This window comes from Hyposmocoma kahamanoa, unplaced genomic scaffold (assembly GCF_003589595.1).
Source record: "Hyposmocoma kahamanoa isolate Upper Pololo Valley unplaced genomic scaffold, ASM358959v1 100103, whole genome shotgun sequence".
In the NCBI taxonomy this organism is placed as follows: domain Eukaryota; kingdom Metazoa; phylum Arthropoda; class Insecta; order Lepidoptera; family Cosmopterigidae; genus Hyposmocoma; species Hyposmocoma kahamanoa.
Window position 1 is genome coordinate 1 of NW_020653229.1, and position 19,955 is coordinate 19,955.

At 39.3% G+C, this 19,955-nt stretch overlaps 1 protein-coding gene across 1 annotated transcript; it reads right to left on the reverse strand.

The window, feature by feature from the left end:
* Positions 1 to 396: 396 nt before the first annotated feature.
* LOC113229354 (protein phosphatase 1 regulatory subunit 37) lies at positions 397 to 15,685 on the reverse strand. Its single transcript, XM_026462913.1, has 8 exons — positions 15,577 to 15,685; positions 13,379 to 13,532; positions 10,108 to 10,253; positions 8,646 to 8,745; positions 6,967 to 7,058; positions 5,336 to 5,509; positions 1,137 to 1,244; positions 397 to 686 (listed from the first exon to the last, which is right to left on the reverse strand). The coding sequence occupies exons 1-8, from the start codon at positions 15,673 to 15,675 to the stop codon at positions 483 to 485; spliced, it is 1,077 nt and encodes a 358-aa protein (XP_026318698.1). The 5' UTR covers positions 15,676 to 15,685; the 3' UTR covers positions 397 to 482.
* Between the last annotated feature and the right edge of the window lie 4,270 nt (positions 15,686 to 19,955).

Sequence of the window (19,955 nt, forward strand, 5' to 3'; positions counted from 1 at the left end):
GGGCGCGGCGGGCACGGGGCTGCCGGCCGGCGACGGCGCGGGCGACGGCAGCGGCGAGCGCAGGCGCGCGCAGGGCGGCCGCCGCTCCTCGCACGACAGCGCCTGCGCACACAGCGGGAGGCTCACTCTGCGTCGCTTCACGGGCACACTCATGATACAAACAATCCGGACACGGTATTAATAAGACGAATCACAACAACAGCCGGTTTGTTTCCTTGACAGGGAAAAATTACAACGTCGCATTGTCATGGAAGCTGCTTTACTGCGGAATGAGTTACACACATTTAGTTAGTGAACACACTTACACGTAAATAGTATGCGAGCTAAGTTGACTATAATGCTCTAAGTAAAACCCTCGGGCGTTTTTTCTTCTCATTACACTCGACTCCGAAAGCCCTCAGTGTTCGACTTCAGGCTTCTAATAGAGTCTAGTTCCTAATTCTTTATTTATCATTATTAATACACAATGCACTATTTAAACTTCAGTTTGTTTGAGATTCGCAGTAACAGCATTCGCTTACCCTGGGTATACAAGTACTATGGCACGTAAGGCTGATTTTCCTGTGCACTCTGCGTTCCGGTGACGTCGCTGTGGGCTCGTTCTTGCGGCACAACGCCCTGATTTCCCGAGTCAGCCGCGCCACGACGACCGCCTCTCCGTCTTCGGCGGACAAGTTGGATGTGTCCTGGATAGATAAATAAATTAGGAATTAATTACATTTTCACTTCTCATGCTCTAACGTCAATATACACTAACCTGTGCGTATGTCTCCGTATATTCCAAAAATATTATGTATTTATTGTAATAAAGGTAATATCTCTAACAATGCCGTGCTGTTCTATTCGGTGGTGTGGGAAAAACAGCAAAACATCTAATTACAAAACAAACGGAATCAATCATTTTTCAATTTCCATCCATTATAGCAAAGCCCAAGTTAAACCGGTCGATTTGAAGTGAAAGAATTGACGACACCCGTCAAAAGTTTCGAATTCGGGCTGGCCAATCGGAACACACTTGTCAACGTAATGATTTGGCAGAATAGTTTTCAAACAAATTAAATGACATTTCGTATCTTTTTCTGGTTATATACTCGATGATCCCTACCCTTCTTGTTCTTATTCTACTATGTACTTACTGTAGGCTCATCTAGATCGATTTGCGTGAGCGAGGTGTTCTTGCTAAGCGCTTGTAGTATTGCTTGCAGCCCCTGCTCGCCGAGCTTGTTGTCGCGCAAGTCCAGCCTCTGCAATGTCACATTCCCCTTATTAACATAAATTATATAGGGTGTAACAAAAACACCACTACAGGTAACGAACTAAAATGTTAAATATTTATTTTATTGAATATCATGATCATGACCAGTTACTATTCAGAGTACGGTCAAGTTTTATCTTTTGGAGAAATAAGTAAACATCTCGAATTTTCCACGCTAGTAGCGAACAAAGGTGTAACGAAAAAATGCTTCATGAGTGTTTTGCTATCTTTAAACTTAATTGATCGAAATAAGGTTCATTTTGTAATGTGTGCGTTAAAAAAGATATCTGTTGTCGCGAAGATACTACTTTCTATTCGTTCAGATGTTAGTCGTTCGTAGTCCAGCTAGTGGCCGCAAGACGGAAGCACTTTGAATAAAATTTCAGTTATAACTATATTGAACTTTCAACGATACAACGACTGGGTAAAGTTATTTGCAGAACACGTTAACAATGCAGAATTTATTCCATCTTTTTAAATTAGAAACTGTGACCAATCATTATCAAGACTTCATTATCTTTCAGGAAATTCGCGATTTAGATGTCCAAATAGATTCCTTACTAAGATTTGATAAACATATCAATATATGTGTACTAAAGGCTTTTAAAATGCTCGGATTCATATCAAGGGAGTGTAGAAATACCTATAACTTACACAGAAAAGGTTTGTGTATCATTTAACCTACTCTTGCAAATCAGCTGCAAAATTTGTGTCGTATGAGAATAATTTGAAACATTTTAAGATGGCTACACTAGAAACCCGTAGAAAAATGATGATCTGACCTTTATCAAAATAATTGTCTCCGGCTAGACTTCCTTATCCCGCTATAATTTGCCGAGGTCTGGTTGTAATAGGCTCTTCCATAGGCCAAGGTGTCGCACAAATTTGGGGCTAAATTGTTTCTTATCACGAGCAATAACATATAAGGTATAAGGAGTATCAGAGTGAAATTGATCTAAGTTGTACTTCCGTTTCTACGATAAAGCAAGTGATGTGATAAGTTTATAGTTAAGTTCATATAGGTTGTACTTTTGTATCGTCATGCCTAACCAAATATTATGGTATTTCTATTAGTGCATCCTTAGTTTAAAACCATAGTGTATGTATACCTGCATAATTATAGTGTACTTATTGTTGTGAGAGCCTGATTAACTAAATAAATAAATTAGATTTCGTAGTGTTTATAATTTTGTTTGCCTGCGTTCTAGCGACATTGGTTCCGATGGTAATGAGGCTTATACCACTACCATTGTTTTTTCTTCCGTGTTCGTACCGCTGTGCTTGCTCTCTTGCCATTCGTAATTAAGCTGCGATTTGTGCTTTGCTTAATTGCCAATATAGTTTATTTGTTATACCACGTATTGGAGTATTCATTTCCGACGATTCCTACCAGTAGAAGACCTCCATAGTTTAAACCCTCGCTTGAAAGGAGACATATGCACATTAGTGGGACTCTTTTACGGACGGGACGAACAAGTCGTGTTCCTGATGGTAAGCGACACGCCTATCGATGACAGTTGCAATAATTTTACCAGCACCCTTACTCTCCAAAACTGAAACGCAGTAATGCTCCCATTACTGCTTGGCGACAAAAGTAGGTAATGTGGCAGTATTTCCCTGGACGAACACGAAGATCTACTGCTACTTAACAGACCACATACCTATGTACATATACGAACACTTTCTCAAGAAGCTCTACTGCTACTTAAACGAACACATATACTTCACAGCTTTTTCCCCTCGGGATAAGCATAGACAACAATCTTCCACTTGCTAAAATCCAAACACGCATCTTTCGCCTCCTCAAACACGCATCAGCGCTTTTATACACGTTCATCGGTTAAGCGTCCTGGCCCTCTCAATAATCATCATCACCAACGTTAGCCGTCCATCTAGTACTATGTTTTGCAATATGTTTTTGAGGACATTATGCTCACGCGGAAATACTCAGTCGTGCGGGACAACTCCGATCAGTACCGCGTCACACTGCACTTCACGAAAAAAATATAGGTTATAGGACCGACCTACTATGAGCACCTACCTGCCGAACTAAAAAACGAATGTTGTGAGGAAACGTTCTGGCTGCAGACTGAAGAACCTTTTATTGGAAAAGTACCTTTACTCAGTAACAGAGTACACTCAAAGTACTTAATAAATAATTAAATTATTATATTTATTAATGAATTTGACATCCATCGTATTATTTATTATACTGTAATATACATTTGTTAGTTATTGCTGTTAGATATATACTGTGGGGCAATAATACCGAAGCACCATCTCAATTTGTGTTGCAAAAAAAACTAATTAGAATAATAGCAAACCTGACTACACCTGACTTTGTTAGTTTAATTCAATTATTTATTAGTTTAATTAATTATGTTGATTTTGTTTATTTACACTACTGTTATTTCTTCATTATTTTGTAAACTGACGCTCACCTTCCGAGGAGTAGTATAAAATGGCATGTAATTGTATTTGTATGAAAGAACAATGGCAAAATCATAGAAAAATTAGTTACCGTCTTCTAATGTCTTAATTACAAGTTTGAATAAAATAAATTCATAAGAATTTTAAAATCATAATAGCAGCCTATCTAAGTCTGGAAATGAAATTTAATTTAAAAGGAACTCTAATGACCAATTAATATGCAATCGGACTGATATATACAAAAGGAATTTCAGTACCTACATATGGATATGGTCTACATTTAGTTCACGTAATATCAAATGTACTATTCGACCGATTTAATTACTTCAACATAAAAAATAAAGTCGATAATTTCTTCTCCAAAATGACACTCGAGAAAATGGTAAAACTGACAAAGAAGTTCTTAAAATCAGGGATAGATGGCACGTTTCACAAAAAAATCGTGTCCGAGTTACCAGTGCAATAGTCTGTGGTATGTATTAATTCAGTTTTTTTTTTTGATATGGCTTAACTTTATGCCTTTTGACCATACCAGTGAAAAGCACCAGAAAGCGTCTGTACAAATCTTTACATTCGTGTAATAGGGTTTCAATGGCGGCATTCCATCCGGGTTTAAGTTCCTTTTTGGTCGAAAAACTATTGCAGCAAATTTTTGATAATTTTTTTTGCTCCGACTGTTGTATTATGTTTTGTATTATAACTTGGTAAGGAATCAAAAATAACATTTTAGTAAATGGAATTTGGAAGAGCTCTGACTCTTGTCGCGGTCGAGCTGGGAGTGATCGTGGTACGAAAACAAAATGAGTATGAGAAAGAAAAGGAAGATGGAACAATTTAAATACATGTAAAATAAAAAATGATAGGATACAAGCGGAGAGGGCGATACAAAGAGGTCAGATGACAGTGAAAGAAGGTCACACCGTCACACCAGTGTACAAAATAATTTAATCTGAACTTTCGTCACGTCACCAAACCACAGCTCCATTCAACTTCTATTGACTCTGTTTAAGACTTCTGTAGTTTATTTTGATATAATAAGACACCGAATATATTTTATTCTATTACGTAACACACAACCTCCAAAACTTCAAACTGGAATATCTTTAAATCCCGACTTCTCAGAATAGTACCCCCGAAACAAAATTTGTTCAGGAATTTCAATATTTTCACATATTTCTTATAAACAGAAGAATACAAATTATATCAACAAAAATATCGACTCCTCCTACGTAAAGTACCGTATGTCGAAATTGCCAAGTTTGCAGCCTTAAGTTTTGAATTCACTGAAATGAGTAATAACACATGACATTAGCATAGAAATGCTAAATGAAATAGTAAAATGATAAAAATAAATTGTGGTTGTTCATCTAACCGATATATAGGATTTTATAAATACACTGTGTGAGTTTTGCCGGATAAAATTGAGAAATAAAGTCACGTGTTATTCTTACTTCAGTGAATTGAAAACTTTAAAACGCTCCCCTGTAAACTTGGCAATTTCGACATACGATACTTTACGTAGGAGGGGTCGATTTATATGAGAGTTTGCCATTGCCCTTTGTACTGCTGAGAAAAATAAAGCAAACTAGTGTGGGGCCGTCCCACTGGACGCCTTAAAAGTTTAAAAGTGTAATCAGAGCAGAGGCGCACCTGCAGCTTGTGGTCGGCGGCGACCAGGTCGGCCAGAGCCCGGGCGGCCGTGGGCCCCAGCCGCGCCGCCTGCAGCCCCAGCGAAACCAGCGCGCCGCACGCGCCCAGCGCCCGCAACGCTTCGCCGCCCAGCGCGTTGCGGCCCACGTTCAGCACGCACAGCGACTTCGACGTCTGCCCGACAACACATCGCGACTACAAAGGTCCATCGACATAACCAGAGACGGGGACGAAATGTTGTTCTGCCAAATCATTACGGTGACAACTGCGCTCCGATTGGCCCAGTTTAACTTGAGCTTCGCTCTAATTGGACGGAAAATGAAATGCGATTCCGTTTGTTTTGTTTACTGTTTTACCCACACCACCGAATGGAACAATAAATATAGAATACTATATAAGTATTTTTTAAATACTCGGAGACGTATCTAATTTGTGATAGAAGTGCAAACGAGAGTTGATATTTAAAAGTGATATAAGGCCCGTTTCCCTGATAAGTTGCAAGGGATGGATGGCCCTTATTTCGTCTCTATTTCTGGTTATATACTCGATGCTAAAATCGAACAGGAAAATTATTTTTCACCTCACTACCTCAGTAAGGCTTTCTTTCTCATTACAAATCTGCGCGCAATTTACACTACGCGATTTGTAGTACATTATTTATGTAATATAAATCCGTTGGCATATTTTATTCTTATGTTGAAATGAAATAGACTATGCATTGACTTACAAATAAATGGACGACGGGTCTAATACACAAACCACGAAAAAAATGTCCCAAGTCAACCTATTTAAACGTAGTGACATGTAAAGGAATATGAAAAAGCTAAAACGTTGAATTTAAATTGTAATGTCATCGCAGTACTGTCTAATTTTGCTTGCTTCGCTGTCAGAAGAAACAAACGAAGACTAAAGCGTGAATGACGCTCTGTATACGATTTTAACGCCCTATAAGTTCGGACACTTTTTAGCGCGGACCCGACATCCATATAATTGTAAGTCAATGAGACTATGATAACAAATTGTGTTTATTGAATGATTTTAATTCGTCGAAGAACTAAAATAATTTCAATAATCACTTAATCACACAAAATAAAAGCACAAGCAAGAATAAAAACTGATGAGGTATAAACTAAACGGGTTTGAATATATAAGTATAACCGTAAGTGAAAATTAGGATTATGAATATGTTTTAGTGTAATAAATAAAACTAAACATGTATTATATTATAATATAGAATTTCACCCAATTTTCACTAACGCCTATAAAACGTGGCACATATTTACATAGTTATTTCTATAATACTAACATCCTTGCAAGACCATATTACTAACACCACAAATAACTATTGTTCCGTGACTTTTTTATGTTCCAAATTGACGGGACGTTCTAGTCGTGCGAATGATGGTAAGCTACGCGCCTGTCCATAACAGTTGCAGTGCCACTCAGAGCTTTAAATCGCAAAGATCTGAGATCTGAGAGGCACTATCACTGCGCCCGTCTCCCTGAGACATAAGTTAACAAGTCCCATGTGCAATTTCACCAGCACTCTACTGCTAGGCGGTAGAAATCGGCATGGTGGCAATACTTCCCTGGACGAACAATTTCGTGAGAAGCTCTACCAATACACGTACCAGAGCTTTGCTAAGATGGTGGGCACAGTTCCTCGTAAGCTGGTTGTTCCATAACACCAAGAACGCCAATCCACGTGATTCGTACCCACTCACTGAAAAACGATCGCATTTAATTACATATAATAAAAATTACGCACATAACAGTAAATAATGTCGTAACCATGTCGTAACTGAACATTGTGGAATCGACAAACACAATAAGAAAATAAAAAAAAGTGTATGGTGTTTTATTCACAGATAATATCATCTGCTTAAAGTTAAAACCACGTTAAAAACACGATGTTTTTCTTCATCGCAACGCTCCATTAATAAATTCTGAGAAACTTGTAGCGCATAAGCACCAGCGCTCACACCAATACGCGCCGCTACGACTCCGGCCATATCGCCACAGAGGTGCGAGCCCGTATTCGAACCCAATGCCTCTACTTGAGAGGTGGTACTATAGTAGTTGGCTGCCATACCACAATGTACATAATATTATTATTAAATAAAAATAATAGTTAAGAATCTTTAGTTAATACCCAGTTACTCAGTCAAAACCTAACCTCGCGTAATTCGGTTTCGTAAATTCCGCTACCATATTCGTGATTATTATTATTATTTATTTTTTTAATAACGTACTGTAGACTAGGCTGTACTCTATGAGTAGAATTGCTGGCTGAACATAGGTAATGATTATAGTTTGTATTTGGAACGCTAAGAAAATAAGAGAAGATCTTGACATTAATATTAAGATCATTGTTTCGTAACCCTAGACATGAAAATGGTAAAATAAACCAAAGTTTAAGTTAATCCCGGTTTTATATTATTAAAAGTACCTCTCGCAATGCGTCTGAGCTACAGCCCTCTATTATAAATGGTGGAGGCGCCGCCGACTCTATTATAGTACACACTCAACATAGCCCCGCACTAGGGAAACCCTGTGTCGCGGGTGCCATGGACACACACGTAGACAACCACAAATTACACCCAAGCTCACGAGAGAAATAAATGTAGGCCATACAAATATTTCTCCCGACCCGGGAATCGAACCTGGGACCTCTGCATGGCAGTCCGGCACGGTAACCGTTCGGCCACCGAGGTAGTTAATATAATATAGTAAATTATACTTCGTTTCAATCCATTTTGACAAAAAGTAAAAAACAAGTCACTGACCCGCCTATAGACGGTTTAGTGATGGCCAAATGTAACGCCAACTACACATCGATTAAATAATTGAATGAATCGATTTGTTCAATTGAGTCATACTAGCGGTTTTCCTTACAATTACCTATACATAATAAATTATTTAATTCCTCCCACTCCTCCTCCTTTAATTACTCCTTCCTTACACTCAGATACTCGTTCGATTGCGATTGAAATGTTCGATGTAATAATCGATTACTAAACTTTAATTGATTGAACCGAATGTTTTTTCGAACAGCACTATGCAACCATAGGCAAGTCGTAGAAGTATAGATGAATAATAACCTCACTTTTGGACTACCATTTTTCGAATACGATTTTACGATGCTATTCAAATGAATATTGTTGAAAAAAGTGATGATATATTAAACCTAAATATTCGTGAAAGTGTTATTTATTCGATTTATTGAGTGATTGCTTTAGAATTTTAACCAAACCTGTTTGTTTACTTTTTGTTCAAAATGGATTGGAACAGGTCATAGTTTAAAACTTACAAGGACACTGGTGTGGCGACATGGGTGAATTGGTCGCCGAGGGTGGCGTTTGCGTCGCTTGATCGGCCAGCGCCTCTGCGATGTGACCTGCGCCTGCGTCCTGCAAATAACGTACACTGTCTCTATAGATGTCGCATCACGGCATTCGATTATTCTCTTTGAAATAAAATTATGATCTTTATTTGCATAAAAAACCGATCTCAAAATTTTCTGGAATTACATCTATTTGCCAATTTAGAAATTGGGTGAAATCATGGAGCAGAAATAGAAACGACATGTCATTTAATTTGTTTGAAAACTATTCTGCCAAATCATTACGGTGACAACTGCGCTCCGATTGGCCAGTCCGAATTCGAAACAATTGACGGGTGTCGTCAACTGTTTCACTTCAAATCGACCAGTTTAACTTGAGCTTCGCTATAATGGACGGAAATTGAAAAATTACATAATTTAATATTTAATTACCGATTAAATGTGATTCTGTTTGTTTTGTAAATGTTTTATTATTTTTCCCACACCACCGAATGGAACGGTCCCTCATACTTAGAGGTATAATCTTTATTACAATAAATACAGAACATTTTTGAAATTTACGGAGACTCAGGGTCGTATTCCAGAACTCTACTCAATACTCAAGTCAGGACTTAAGTATTGCAGTGAGCACTGAAAATCATACTCAAGTCCTTGCCATTAGAGTCGTATTTCCAGTGCTTGAAATCATACTCAAGTCTGCTCAAATCCTGACTTGAGCATTGAGTAGAGTTCTGGAATACGACCCTCAGAGAATCAGCTTTCTAATTTGTGATTTCAGCGCAAACGAGAGTTGATATTTAAAAGTGATATCAGTACCATTTGATGGCCCTTATTTTGTCTTTATTTCTGGTTATGTACTCAATGGGTGGAATCCAATACACCAGATTCATCCCCTAATTTGCCATCCTTAGAGGTGGAATATTTTGTTAAAATTTGAATGGGATTACTACAGAGGTACCTCCTTTTAAATAAAAAAAGAATAATCGAAATCGGTTTACAAAAGTCGGAATAATCGCGTAACATATACAAAACAAAGAATCGAATTGAGAATCTCTTCCTTTTTGAAGTGAGTTTAAAAAAGTGTTTTAACGAATCTTGTAAACAAATCAAGTCTTAGTCAATAGTGAAAAGAACTTTAAACCACCACCTTAGGCTGCTAACAGATCGACTGCATGCAGTTGATGCTTGTAGTCGTTATCCGAGACTGCATGTTGAAAACGACTTCACGCATCAATTGCATAACAGTTGAAACCGACTGCAGCCGAGATCGACTGCAGTCGGTCTCGTTATCAACGTCGTGCGACGGAAGTCGTTATCAACTTCATGCAGTCGTGGTCTGGACTCTCGGAAGTTACCGACTTTACGCATTTACTGCAAACATGCAATCTGTTAGCAGCCTAAGGTTCGTTACCCTTTACGAAAAATTTACCTGTATCTGATTATTTGAGAGGTCCAATAGCTGAAGCCTCGTGTTGTAGCGCAACAGCAGCGCCAGCTGAGCAGCGTCAGACGCAGTCAGCTGGTTGTCCCCCAGGCGCAACTCGCGGATCGAGGTGTTCGTCTTCAGAGCTATCACTGGAACGCATATTAAATTCAAACATTAAGAGTTGACACTAGCACAGCTCGAGTCGAGTCGAGTCAGCGGACTTTACGAATTTTTCTGAGTTAGTTGCCGATTTTTGTTTTTGGTTTTTAACGACTTTTCTACTGTAGCGCCATCTGTGAGAAATCTATTTCTTCACTCAGCCACGTACCTTTATAGCTACCAGCAGCTGTATCGTGACATTCAATAGACTTAACAGTTAAGTTTTATTGTCAAAAGTCGGTACTACCTCAGCTAGAGTTCAAATTTTTCCCGTACTGAATAGGTTCTATAGCGCAGGTTGAATGTCAGTGACACTGGCTTTATTTCAGAATTTATTTTTTTACAATTAAAGCTTCTAATTTTATTTCAATACGTAGTCAATTCAAATAATAGCAAAAATTATGAAAGTCAAACCAATTAATTAGTATTATAATACCAGTAGTAATTTATATGTCAATGTTTATTCAAGAAATCGGTCAATGTAATATTTTTGTCTTTAAGCCATGCATTCAATCTATTTTTAAACAAACTATTTGGTAACATTTTAATATCGTTTGGTAGAGCCATTGACTTACAATTATATGGACGTCGGGTCCGCGCTAAAAAGTGTCCGCACTTGTAAGGCGCTAAAATCGTATACAGAGCGCCAAACTCCGCTTTAGTCTTCGTTTGTTCTACCGACAGCGCGATACTGCGATGACATTACAATTTAAATTTCGAATAGGTTGACTTGGGACATTTTTTTCGTGGTTTTTGTATTAGACCCGTCGTCCATTTATTTGTAAGTCAATGGGTAGAGCATTATATATTTGGACACACATACCATTGCATTGATTTTTATAGGTGTCCTACTATAAAAATCAATGCAATGGTATGTCTAGATACTTTATTATAAACCAGTCTATTTGGAACCCTTATATGTCTACTATGAATATTTCTTCTTTTTTAAAGATATCTGGTTTTGTTTAACAAACCAGGCGATAAAAATATACATACACGTATATTCCCAAGTCTTTAACCAGGCGGGAGTGTGGCCGGGTGTGACATACCCACCTGTTACATTTTATGAGTGTATTTTTCTTATTAATTACTCAAAACGTTTTGTTGTTTTGAGTAGCTGAAGTTAAAAAGACACGGGAAGGGATAATGTCAAAATCGCAGTGTCGAGGCAACCATCGCTCGAGTTAGTTCACTTGTCAACAACGCTCGGGTATGTAATACCCAACCACATAGCTGGCGTTCAACATATTCAATCCAACGCTATCTGTTAGATACATACAATTTTGAGTCAATATTGTATGCGGGTATGTCAAAGTCAAAGATTATTTATTCCATAGGTAAAATAAATTTACACTTGAAAACGTCACATTTAAGCTACTGCTCTTTCACCACGCTGACCTCCCTGAGGTCCCCTTTATCTAACACGTAGTCTTCAATTTTGTAATATGATTTTTCGATCAAAATATTTTTAATGTAGTTTTTAAACTTAGGAAATGATAAACTTAATATATGCTCCGGAATCTTATTGTAAAAACGTATACAGTTCCCCATAAAAGAGTTGTTTACCTTGGTTAAACGAAATCGTGGTACCATGAGTTTGGACTTAGCTCTAAGGTTAATATTATGGATATCTTCTTTCTTATTGAAATTATGTATATTTTTACGGGCATATAAAATATTTGAGTAAATGTACTGTGATGCCACAGTCATGATACCAGTCTCCTTAAACTTTTCTCTGAGAGATACCCGAGAGCCTAGACGGTACACAGAACGAATCGCTCGTTTTTGCAATACAAATATGGTTTAAATATCTGCCGCTTTACCCCACATGAGAATCCCGTAGGACATTATACTATGGAAGTAACTAAAGTAAACTAGTCTAGCAGTACTAACATCGGTAAGCTCACGTATTCTGCGGACTGCGTATGCAGCGGAGCTTAATCTGCTGGCCAGGGACGATATATGTGGAAACCACTGAAGTTTACTATCTAAGGTCACTCCCAAGAAGACTGCTTTATTAACAAGGTCTAACTTTTCTCCGTTTATTTCTGTGCTTGGACTAGTCGATTTTGCGTTAGGTAATTCAAATTTAACACATTTTGTCTTCTTGGCATTAAGCAATAATTTGTTAGCATTAAACCAATAAACTACCTTAGAGAGGGTATCATTAATACGGTCATAGTTAATGTCATGTCTGCCTGTTTTAAAAATCAAGGATGTGTCATCAGCAAACAACACTATTTCGCAATGGAAGAAAGAATGGCAGATCATTAATATGTCATACACTACCATATAGTCTTTGTAACATTTTGTCACCACAATCCCGCCGGGTTAAACACGGGTTAAACACACGACTGAGTTGGTGAAATATCGGTCATTGTTCGGACAAGTTTTTTAGCTATAAACATTTTTTCACAAACAGTTAAGTTACCCCAAACCAAAAGTCCATGTCTAATCAGAGATGCAACGTAACCATGATTGGTTACGATCTGCAGTATGGAGATTAGCAGTCTTCTTGAGTTACTGGTCCATGGTAAAGTCTGTACCAATCCATTTTCAACAAAAAGTAAACAAAACTGTTGGGTTAAAATTCTAAAGCAATCACTCAATAAATCGAATTAATAACCCTTTCAAGTATATTTCGAAGATTTCGACTTGATATCTCATCACTTTTTCCAACAATATTTATTTTAATAGCATCGTAAAATTGTATTTGAAAAATGGTAGTCCAAAAGTGAGGTTATTTTTTTCATCAATACATCTATGACTTGTCTGTGGTTGCATAGTGGTGGAGAAAAAAAAACTTCCGGGTCATTCAATTAAAGTTATTGTAATCAATTAGTAAATCGAATCTTTCAATCGCAATCGAACGAGTATCTAAGTGTAAGGATTTGAAGGAGGATTTAAAATTAAGATTTCGGAAATTTTAAATATGCAAGGTTATGTAGGGAAAACCGCTAGCATGACTCAATTGAACAAATCGATTGATTCAATTAATTAATCGATTTATAGTTGGCATTGCAATTGACGATCATTAAACGTCTATGGTCGGGTTAGTAACTTGTTCAAAATTGATTGAAACGAAGTATATTACCTACATATTATGTGATCTTACCTAGACAGAGTAGCGGGTCTCCAGCAAGCAATGTCCTCTGCAAACACAGCACTCTCAGCTTGCAGCTGAAGGCGTGAAGAGCCCTCGATATTACAGGTGCGTGATTCGCTTCCAATGGATGGTTGGTAATTTCTAACTCGGCTAGTTGACAGCTCTGTAATCGATTGATATATCCACTAGGTTTGTAACATCGAGTTTATAATCAGAAATAGAGATGAAATAATCGCCGTCCATCAGGCAAAAAAACATTTACAAAACAAACGGAATCACATTCATCGGTAATTAAATATGTAATTTTGCAATTATCGTCCACTATAGCAAACTCAAGTTAAACTGGTCGATTTGAAGTGAAACAATTGACGACACCCGTCAATTCTTTCGAACTCGGGCTGGCCAATCGGAGCGGAGTTGTCACAGTAATGATATGGCAGAATAGTTTTCAAACAAATTAAATGACATTTCGTCTCTATTTCTGGTTATACACTCGTTTGTACATTGTCGGGTTTGTAATGTACATATTGGCTTCAAGCAGTTTTCACATAGGACGCAATTGGTGAGAACTTAGTAGAGTATTACTTATTTGACAGTAGTTCAGTAGCAGTAGAGCTCCTTGTGAAAGAGTTCATCCAGGGAAATATTGCCCCGTTACATATTTCTACCGACAAGCAGTAACGTAAGCATTGCTGCGTTCTGGTTTTGAAGGGTAAGGGTGCTGGTGAAATTACAGGCACATGGGACTTGTCAACTTATATCTCAGGGTAACGGATGCAGTGACAGGGCCTCTCAGATCTTTGTGATTTAAAGTACTGATTCGCAATGCAACTGTTACGGACAGGCGTGTCGCTTACCACCAGGCGCACGACTACTTCGTCCCGTCACTTGATATCATAAAAAAATATTGTTTCGAACGGATGTGGGACGGAGAACGGGAGTGGACCCCCTGGATTGTTTGTGCGATGCGATTTAAACGATGGACCTCTTCATATCGTACCATTAGTGTCCTAACACCTACACGCTAAAGGATTTAATGGTTACTAGTAACGCGATCGGAATAGCCAAGGGGTTGCACTAATATAATAACAGTACCACGTTGTTAATATTGCACATCGGGAAAATCTGGAAGCCAAATATTTCCGAATGCTGTTGTCGCGTGTATAACATATTGCATTAATAAATGCCCCCATAGTATGCCGCCGCGATAAAGCTATTATATCCACATTTAGCTGTAAAATTCGAATGATAAACCGGTATTTTAAAATTTTATCACAATAGCTAACATGGCGGGCACCGTGATGTCACATTTTTATATCATCGCGAGCTCACACGGCCAACGACTGCAAAAAATTAACACAGTGCCAAACATCGCTGCAAGGTCATAGCTCAGTTTAAAATATTTGCATAATAATTTTATCAACGTAAAAATTGAGCGCGACAAACGAAATGAAAATACATTTTTTGTTTCATGATTTTCGCGGCGATGATTAAACGACAAAGAGCTATATACGCAATTTCATATCGTTGTTCTTGTTCATCAAAATATTTAACAATAGTTCATTACCAAATAAGCGAACTTAGATTTATCAACCGAATTAAATATTGTCACGGGAAGGTTTATCACACATATTCAGTCATGCTACGGCCACTGACGTATTTATGACAATTTAATATGAATTAGTCAATATTTAATGTAAAAGTCATTTACAACGTTAATAAAGTTTCTTGTTTCGTTGTCATAAATACGTCGGTGAATAATACGATAACATATAGACGCGACAGCAACGTACGAATGTATTCGTGGATTTCAAGTTTTCCCGATGTGTAATATATACAACCTAATACTGTATATCATCGGGGATAGTGCAAATTCGCGTATGTAGCATTGATAAAATGCAGTAAACTAAATTTTACAAGAGAGGGATTTAACATTATCACTTTGTTATTTCAACGGCTACGACTTCCATTTTTGCACAGTAAGCATTAATCTATGTTGTCTACGGACTGATAAAGACAGATTCCTGTACAACACGCTAATTTGGTTGCCACGATATTTACTTGGGCGACTTAATTACCGAAATGAAAACTATACATAACATAATCCAATGCTAGTTACGCGTAATTGCACTATCTCCAACGATATGCCATCTATAGATAAGAAAATGGAAGAAAGAGCCACATGAAACAATCCATTGCAATATAACCTTTTTGATCATCCTGGAGACAGCCTGCCAACCTCGCACGCCGAAAGCCCGTGGTCCACAGATGGTGACCGCTGTTGCGCTCTCGTAGTATTCCACCATATCGAACAATGCCTCCTGTAATAACCAATATGTATCGATTAATGGTTGCGAAATATAAGGTGTTAAATATGGGTAAAGTGTAATAGCAACCCATTGACTTACAATTATATGGACGTCGGGTCCGCGCTAAAAAGTGTCCGAACTTATAGGGCGTTAAAATCGTATACAGAGCGTCATTCACGCTCTAGTCTTCGTTTGTTCGACTGACAGCGAAGCAAGAAAAATTAGACAGTACTGCGATGACATTACAATTTAAATTCAACGTTTTAGCTTTTTCATATTCCTTGACATGTCACTACGTTTAAATAGGTTGACTTGGGACATTTTTTCGTGGTTTTTGTATTAGACCCGTCGTCAATTTATTTGTAAGTCAATGTAGCAACCCCATATTTTTCTACATTAGTTTTGATTATAATGACCCTCCCTACCGACCCTTGGCGGTATACGAGAAGGGCGCTATGGCCTGTGCGAGCGAACCCGCACAGGGACCATCTAAGTCCGGTCCTAACCCCGGATCAGCACGTTTGCACGGACTTCCTCCAGTCTTTGTAAGGCTAGTGCCTTGGGTGTGCCTTTCTAATGTAATGAAAGAAATGTATCATTGTCACAGTTGACTTACATTTTTAAACTGATTTTATATGACTTCATATGAAGTTTAAAAGGTTTAATAAAATCTGGTTTTTTTAATGTGAGTTAAGAAATACATACTTTAAATTAGTTACTGTTTCCTTATATATAAAACATATTTATTTGCAGGTTATTTGTAACAAGAATTACAACAAGCACCAAAATCTAATTCAAATTAGAAAAACGCCTGGAATTGGAGAAATAGCAAAATTAACCATTAAAATAATTACTGCTTAAGTAAAATTTAGGCGCTATTTATAAAAATGAACCTTCATGCGTGAACAGCCACCCTTAGAGGTGGATGATTTTCTTCAAAATGAAATGGAACCGCTATGGAATTCCCCCCTTTCCAACAAAAAAAGAATCACGAAAATCGGTTCACAAATACCGGAGTTATCGCGTAACATACATACAAAAAAAAACAGTCGAATTGAGAACTTCCTCCTTTTTTGAAGTCAGTTAAAAATAAAATTATAATAATAAAAATTTAATAATACACATATTTCTTCCGGCCTGGGAATCGAACCCAGGACTTCTGCGTGGCAGTCCGGCATGGTAACCGTTCGGCCACGGAGGCAGTTAATATCTTAAAATAAAGCACAATAAAAATTAAAAATTCTAATTCGAAAACCAAAATTAAAATCACGGCCCCAAATTAATAATAATACATTTGTACAGTCAAGAGCACGTCTTCTTGTCATGGATCTCTGCGTAAAGCCGGCCGACAAGCCCGCTGAGCGCTGCCGACGCCAAATCAGATGGTGGCGGCTTGATAGTACCACGTCCCAGGAGTTCATCTCAGCGATCGGCGATAAATGCGCCGACACTGAAGGTGATCTAGTCCAGAACCACTGGGACAACATTCAGGCTGCCATATCTGAGGCGGCGAAAGCGGTGCTGGGCTTATCCAAGGGTGGTCGCAAATGTGACAAAGAAACTTGGTGGTGGAACGACACAGTCCAGAGGGAGGTGAGGGTGAAGAAAGCCCTCTTCAAAACGTGGCAAGCGTCCGAATCTTCTGAAGACCGCGACGCATATAGGGATGCCAAACGTGCCGCTAAGAAAGCTGTAGCCAGAGCCAGACGGGACCACTTGCAGCCGTTGTATGACAAGTTGGAATCGTCTGAGGGGCAGAAGCTTATCTTTAAGCTGGCACGTTCGAGGGTCTTAGCGGCACAAGATATTTCCAAGTGTCGCTGCATTAAAGACCCTCATGGCAACCTTATATGCGAGGTCGACGCGGTGAAGGAGAGATGGCGCTCATATTTCCACGAGCTGCTGAATCAGCAGCACAGAGAGGTGCAGCCACCGGTCCTCCCTCCGAATCAGGGACTAGTGCGACCGGTAACGCCTGAGGAAGTCCACTTAGCTCTTCGTCGCATGAAGAATCGGAAAGCTGTCGGAGCCGATGGGGTTCCCATCGAGGCCTGGAAGGCAATGGGTCCCCGTGGTGTGGGCATCCTTACCGGCCTCTTTAATCGCGTGCTCCTCACCGGTAAAATCCCTAACCAATGGAGACTGAGTATTATCACTCCAGTCTTCAAAGGGAAGGGATCGGTGCAGGAGTGTGGCGATTATCGGGGCATAAAGGTCATGTCCCACACCATGAAGCTCTTCGAGCGTATAATAGACTCTCGGATCCGACAGGAGAGTGCTGTCTCGGAGGGTCAATATGGGTTTCGGCCTGGTCTTGGGACCATGGATCCTGTTTTTGCCCTAAGGGTCATCATGGAGAAATACAGATTGAAGAATACGCCTCTGCATTTCATGTTTCTTGACATGCAGAAGGCCTTCGACTGTATCCCCCGTGTAATGATCTGGTGGGCACTGAGATCCAAAGGGGTACCAGAAGCTTATATTGACACCATCCGAGACATGTACCGCGATTCCGATTCCATGGTTAGGACTGCTGTTGGTGACACTAAACCCTTCCCTGTCACAGTCGGAGTTCACCAGGGCTCAGTTCTCAGTCCCTATCTGTTCAGCGTGATATTAGACGAGGTCTCAAGCTCCATCCGAGACACGCATGAGCAACCCCCGTGGATGCTTATGTACGCTGACGATATCGCGCTGGCGGATGCGGATAGAGGGAGACTGGTACGACGAGTGAATGTGTGGAAGGAGTCGCTTGAGAACGGCGGTCTGAGACTAAATGTGGCGAAGACTGAGTACATGGTCTGCAACGCTACAGATCCCCTACCCGTACGCATAGGCGAAGACGCGGTCGAGCCTACGGGCCAGTTTAAATACTTGGGATCTGTACTTAGCGCGTCCGGAGACATCGACTGCGACGTCAGAGCCCGAATCGCAGCCGCTTGGGCAAAGTGGCGTGAGGTGACTGGTGTAATTTGTGACCCCAAGATGCCGGTTAAGCTGAAAGGACAAGTCTATAAATCCATCATTAGGCCTGTCCTTTTATATGGCAGTGAAACGTGGCCCGTACTTGAGCGTCATAAGCAGGAGCTGCGTGTCACGGAAATGAAGATGCTGCGCTGGATGTGTGGAGTTTCACGGAAAGACCGTGTCAGAAACTCCCGCATCCGCGGCAGCCTTCATGTCCGTGACATTGCAGATAAACTGCAAGAAAGCCGCCTACGTTGGTACGGCCACATCTTACGGAAACCGGCATGCTACGTGGGAAACAAATGTCTGGCTATGCCACCTCCGCCGGGCCCCGGTAGAAGGGGCAGACCCAAAAAGTGCTGGCTTGACGTCGCCAAGGGTGATATGCGTGCCAATGGTCTCACCACTAAGGATGCCGAAGACCGTGCAAAGTGGAGGAGAAAAAGTAGGAAAGCGGACCCCGGGCTCCGCAGCAACCCTGCTGAGGACGCAACCGGGACAACGCTAAGATGAGAGAGAGAGAGAGAGTCAAGAGCACGTCAAGCTTGACACTTTGAACTTTGGACCGTTATCGTAAGCGGCATACAGTTGGATTTAAATCTTAAGTATCAAGCTTGAATAACAAAATTAATATAAGTTTAATTGTATTTGTATTTAGAATTTGGCATTTAGAAGAAAGCAATATGAATGTAATTTACTTTAAATTAATTATTGGTGATGGTGGAAGTGCCCTGCAGGGTTACTTAGAAAATTGCACCATTCAATTCCGCCTCCGCCTTTCCATCATCGAGGGACTAAACGTAGGTGGGGTTGATAAAGCGCTACACTTCCAAATTTATATGGCGAACGACTATGTACTTATCCCCTGAGCGCTATAACTTAGGCCTTTTCCAGGTGAGAGTGAATAGGCATTATTTTTTATAGTCTGTCATTTTTGAAGATTACGTAAAACTTTAAATAGTCATGTAGTTATTTTCGACAATTTTATCGATAAATCGTGATAGTAGGTAAAATTTTGCCTAAAATATCAGAATTTTGAATGTTACGACGTTCTAATGATTACTATAGTAAACAAAACGATTTGGTTGAATTTCTAAAGCAATCACTCAATAAATCGAATAAGTAACTCTTTCACGTACATTTCGAAGATTTTGACTTGATATCATCACTTTTACCAACTATATTCGTTTGAATAAAATTGTATTTGAAAAATGGTAGTCAAAAAGTGAGGTTATGTTTCAATTATAGATGTATGAATAGTCTATGTTTGCATAGTTATGTACGGAAAAAGCATTCAGTTCATTCAAGTA

Coding starts and splice junctions, on each gene's coding strand:
- LOC113229354 (XM_026462913.1), bottom strand. CDS start 15,675: ATGGTGGAATACTACGAGAGCGCAACAGCGGTCACCATCTGTGGACCA. Junction 10,254..13,378: donor AGACCCGCTACTCTGTCTAG/GTAAGATCACAT, acceptor TATGCGTTCCAG/TGATAGCTCTGAAGACGAAC. Junction 8,746..10,107: donor TCTCAAATAATCAGATACAG/GTAAATTTTTCG, acceptor CGTTATTTGCAG/GACGCAGGCGCAGGTCACAT.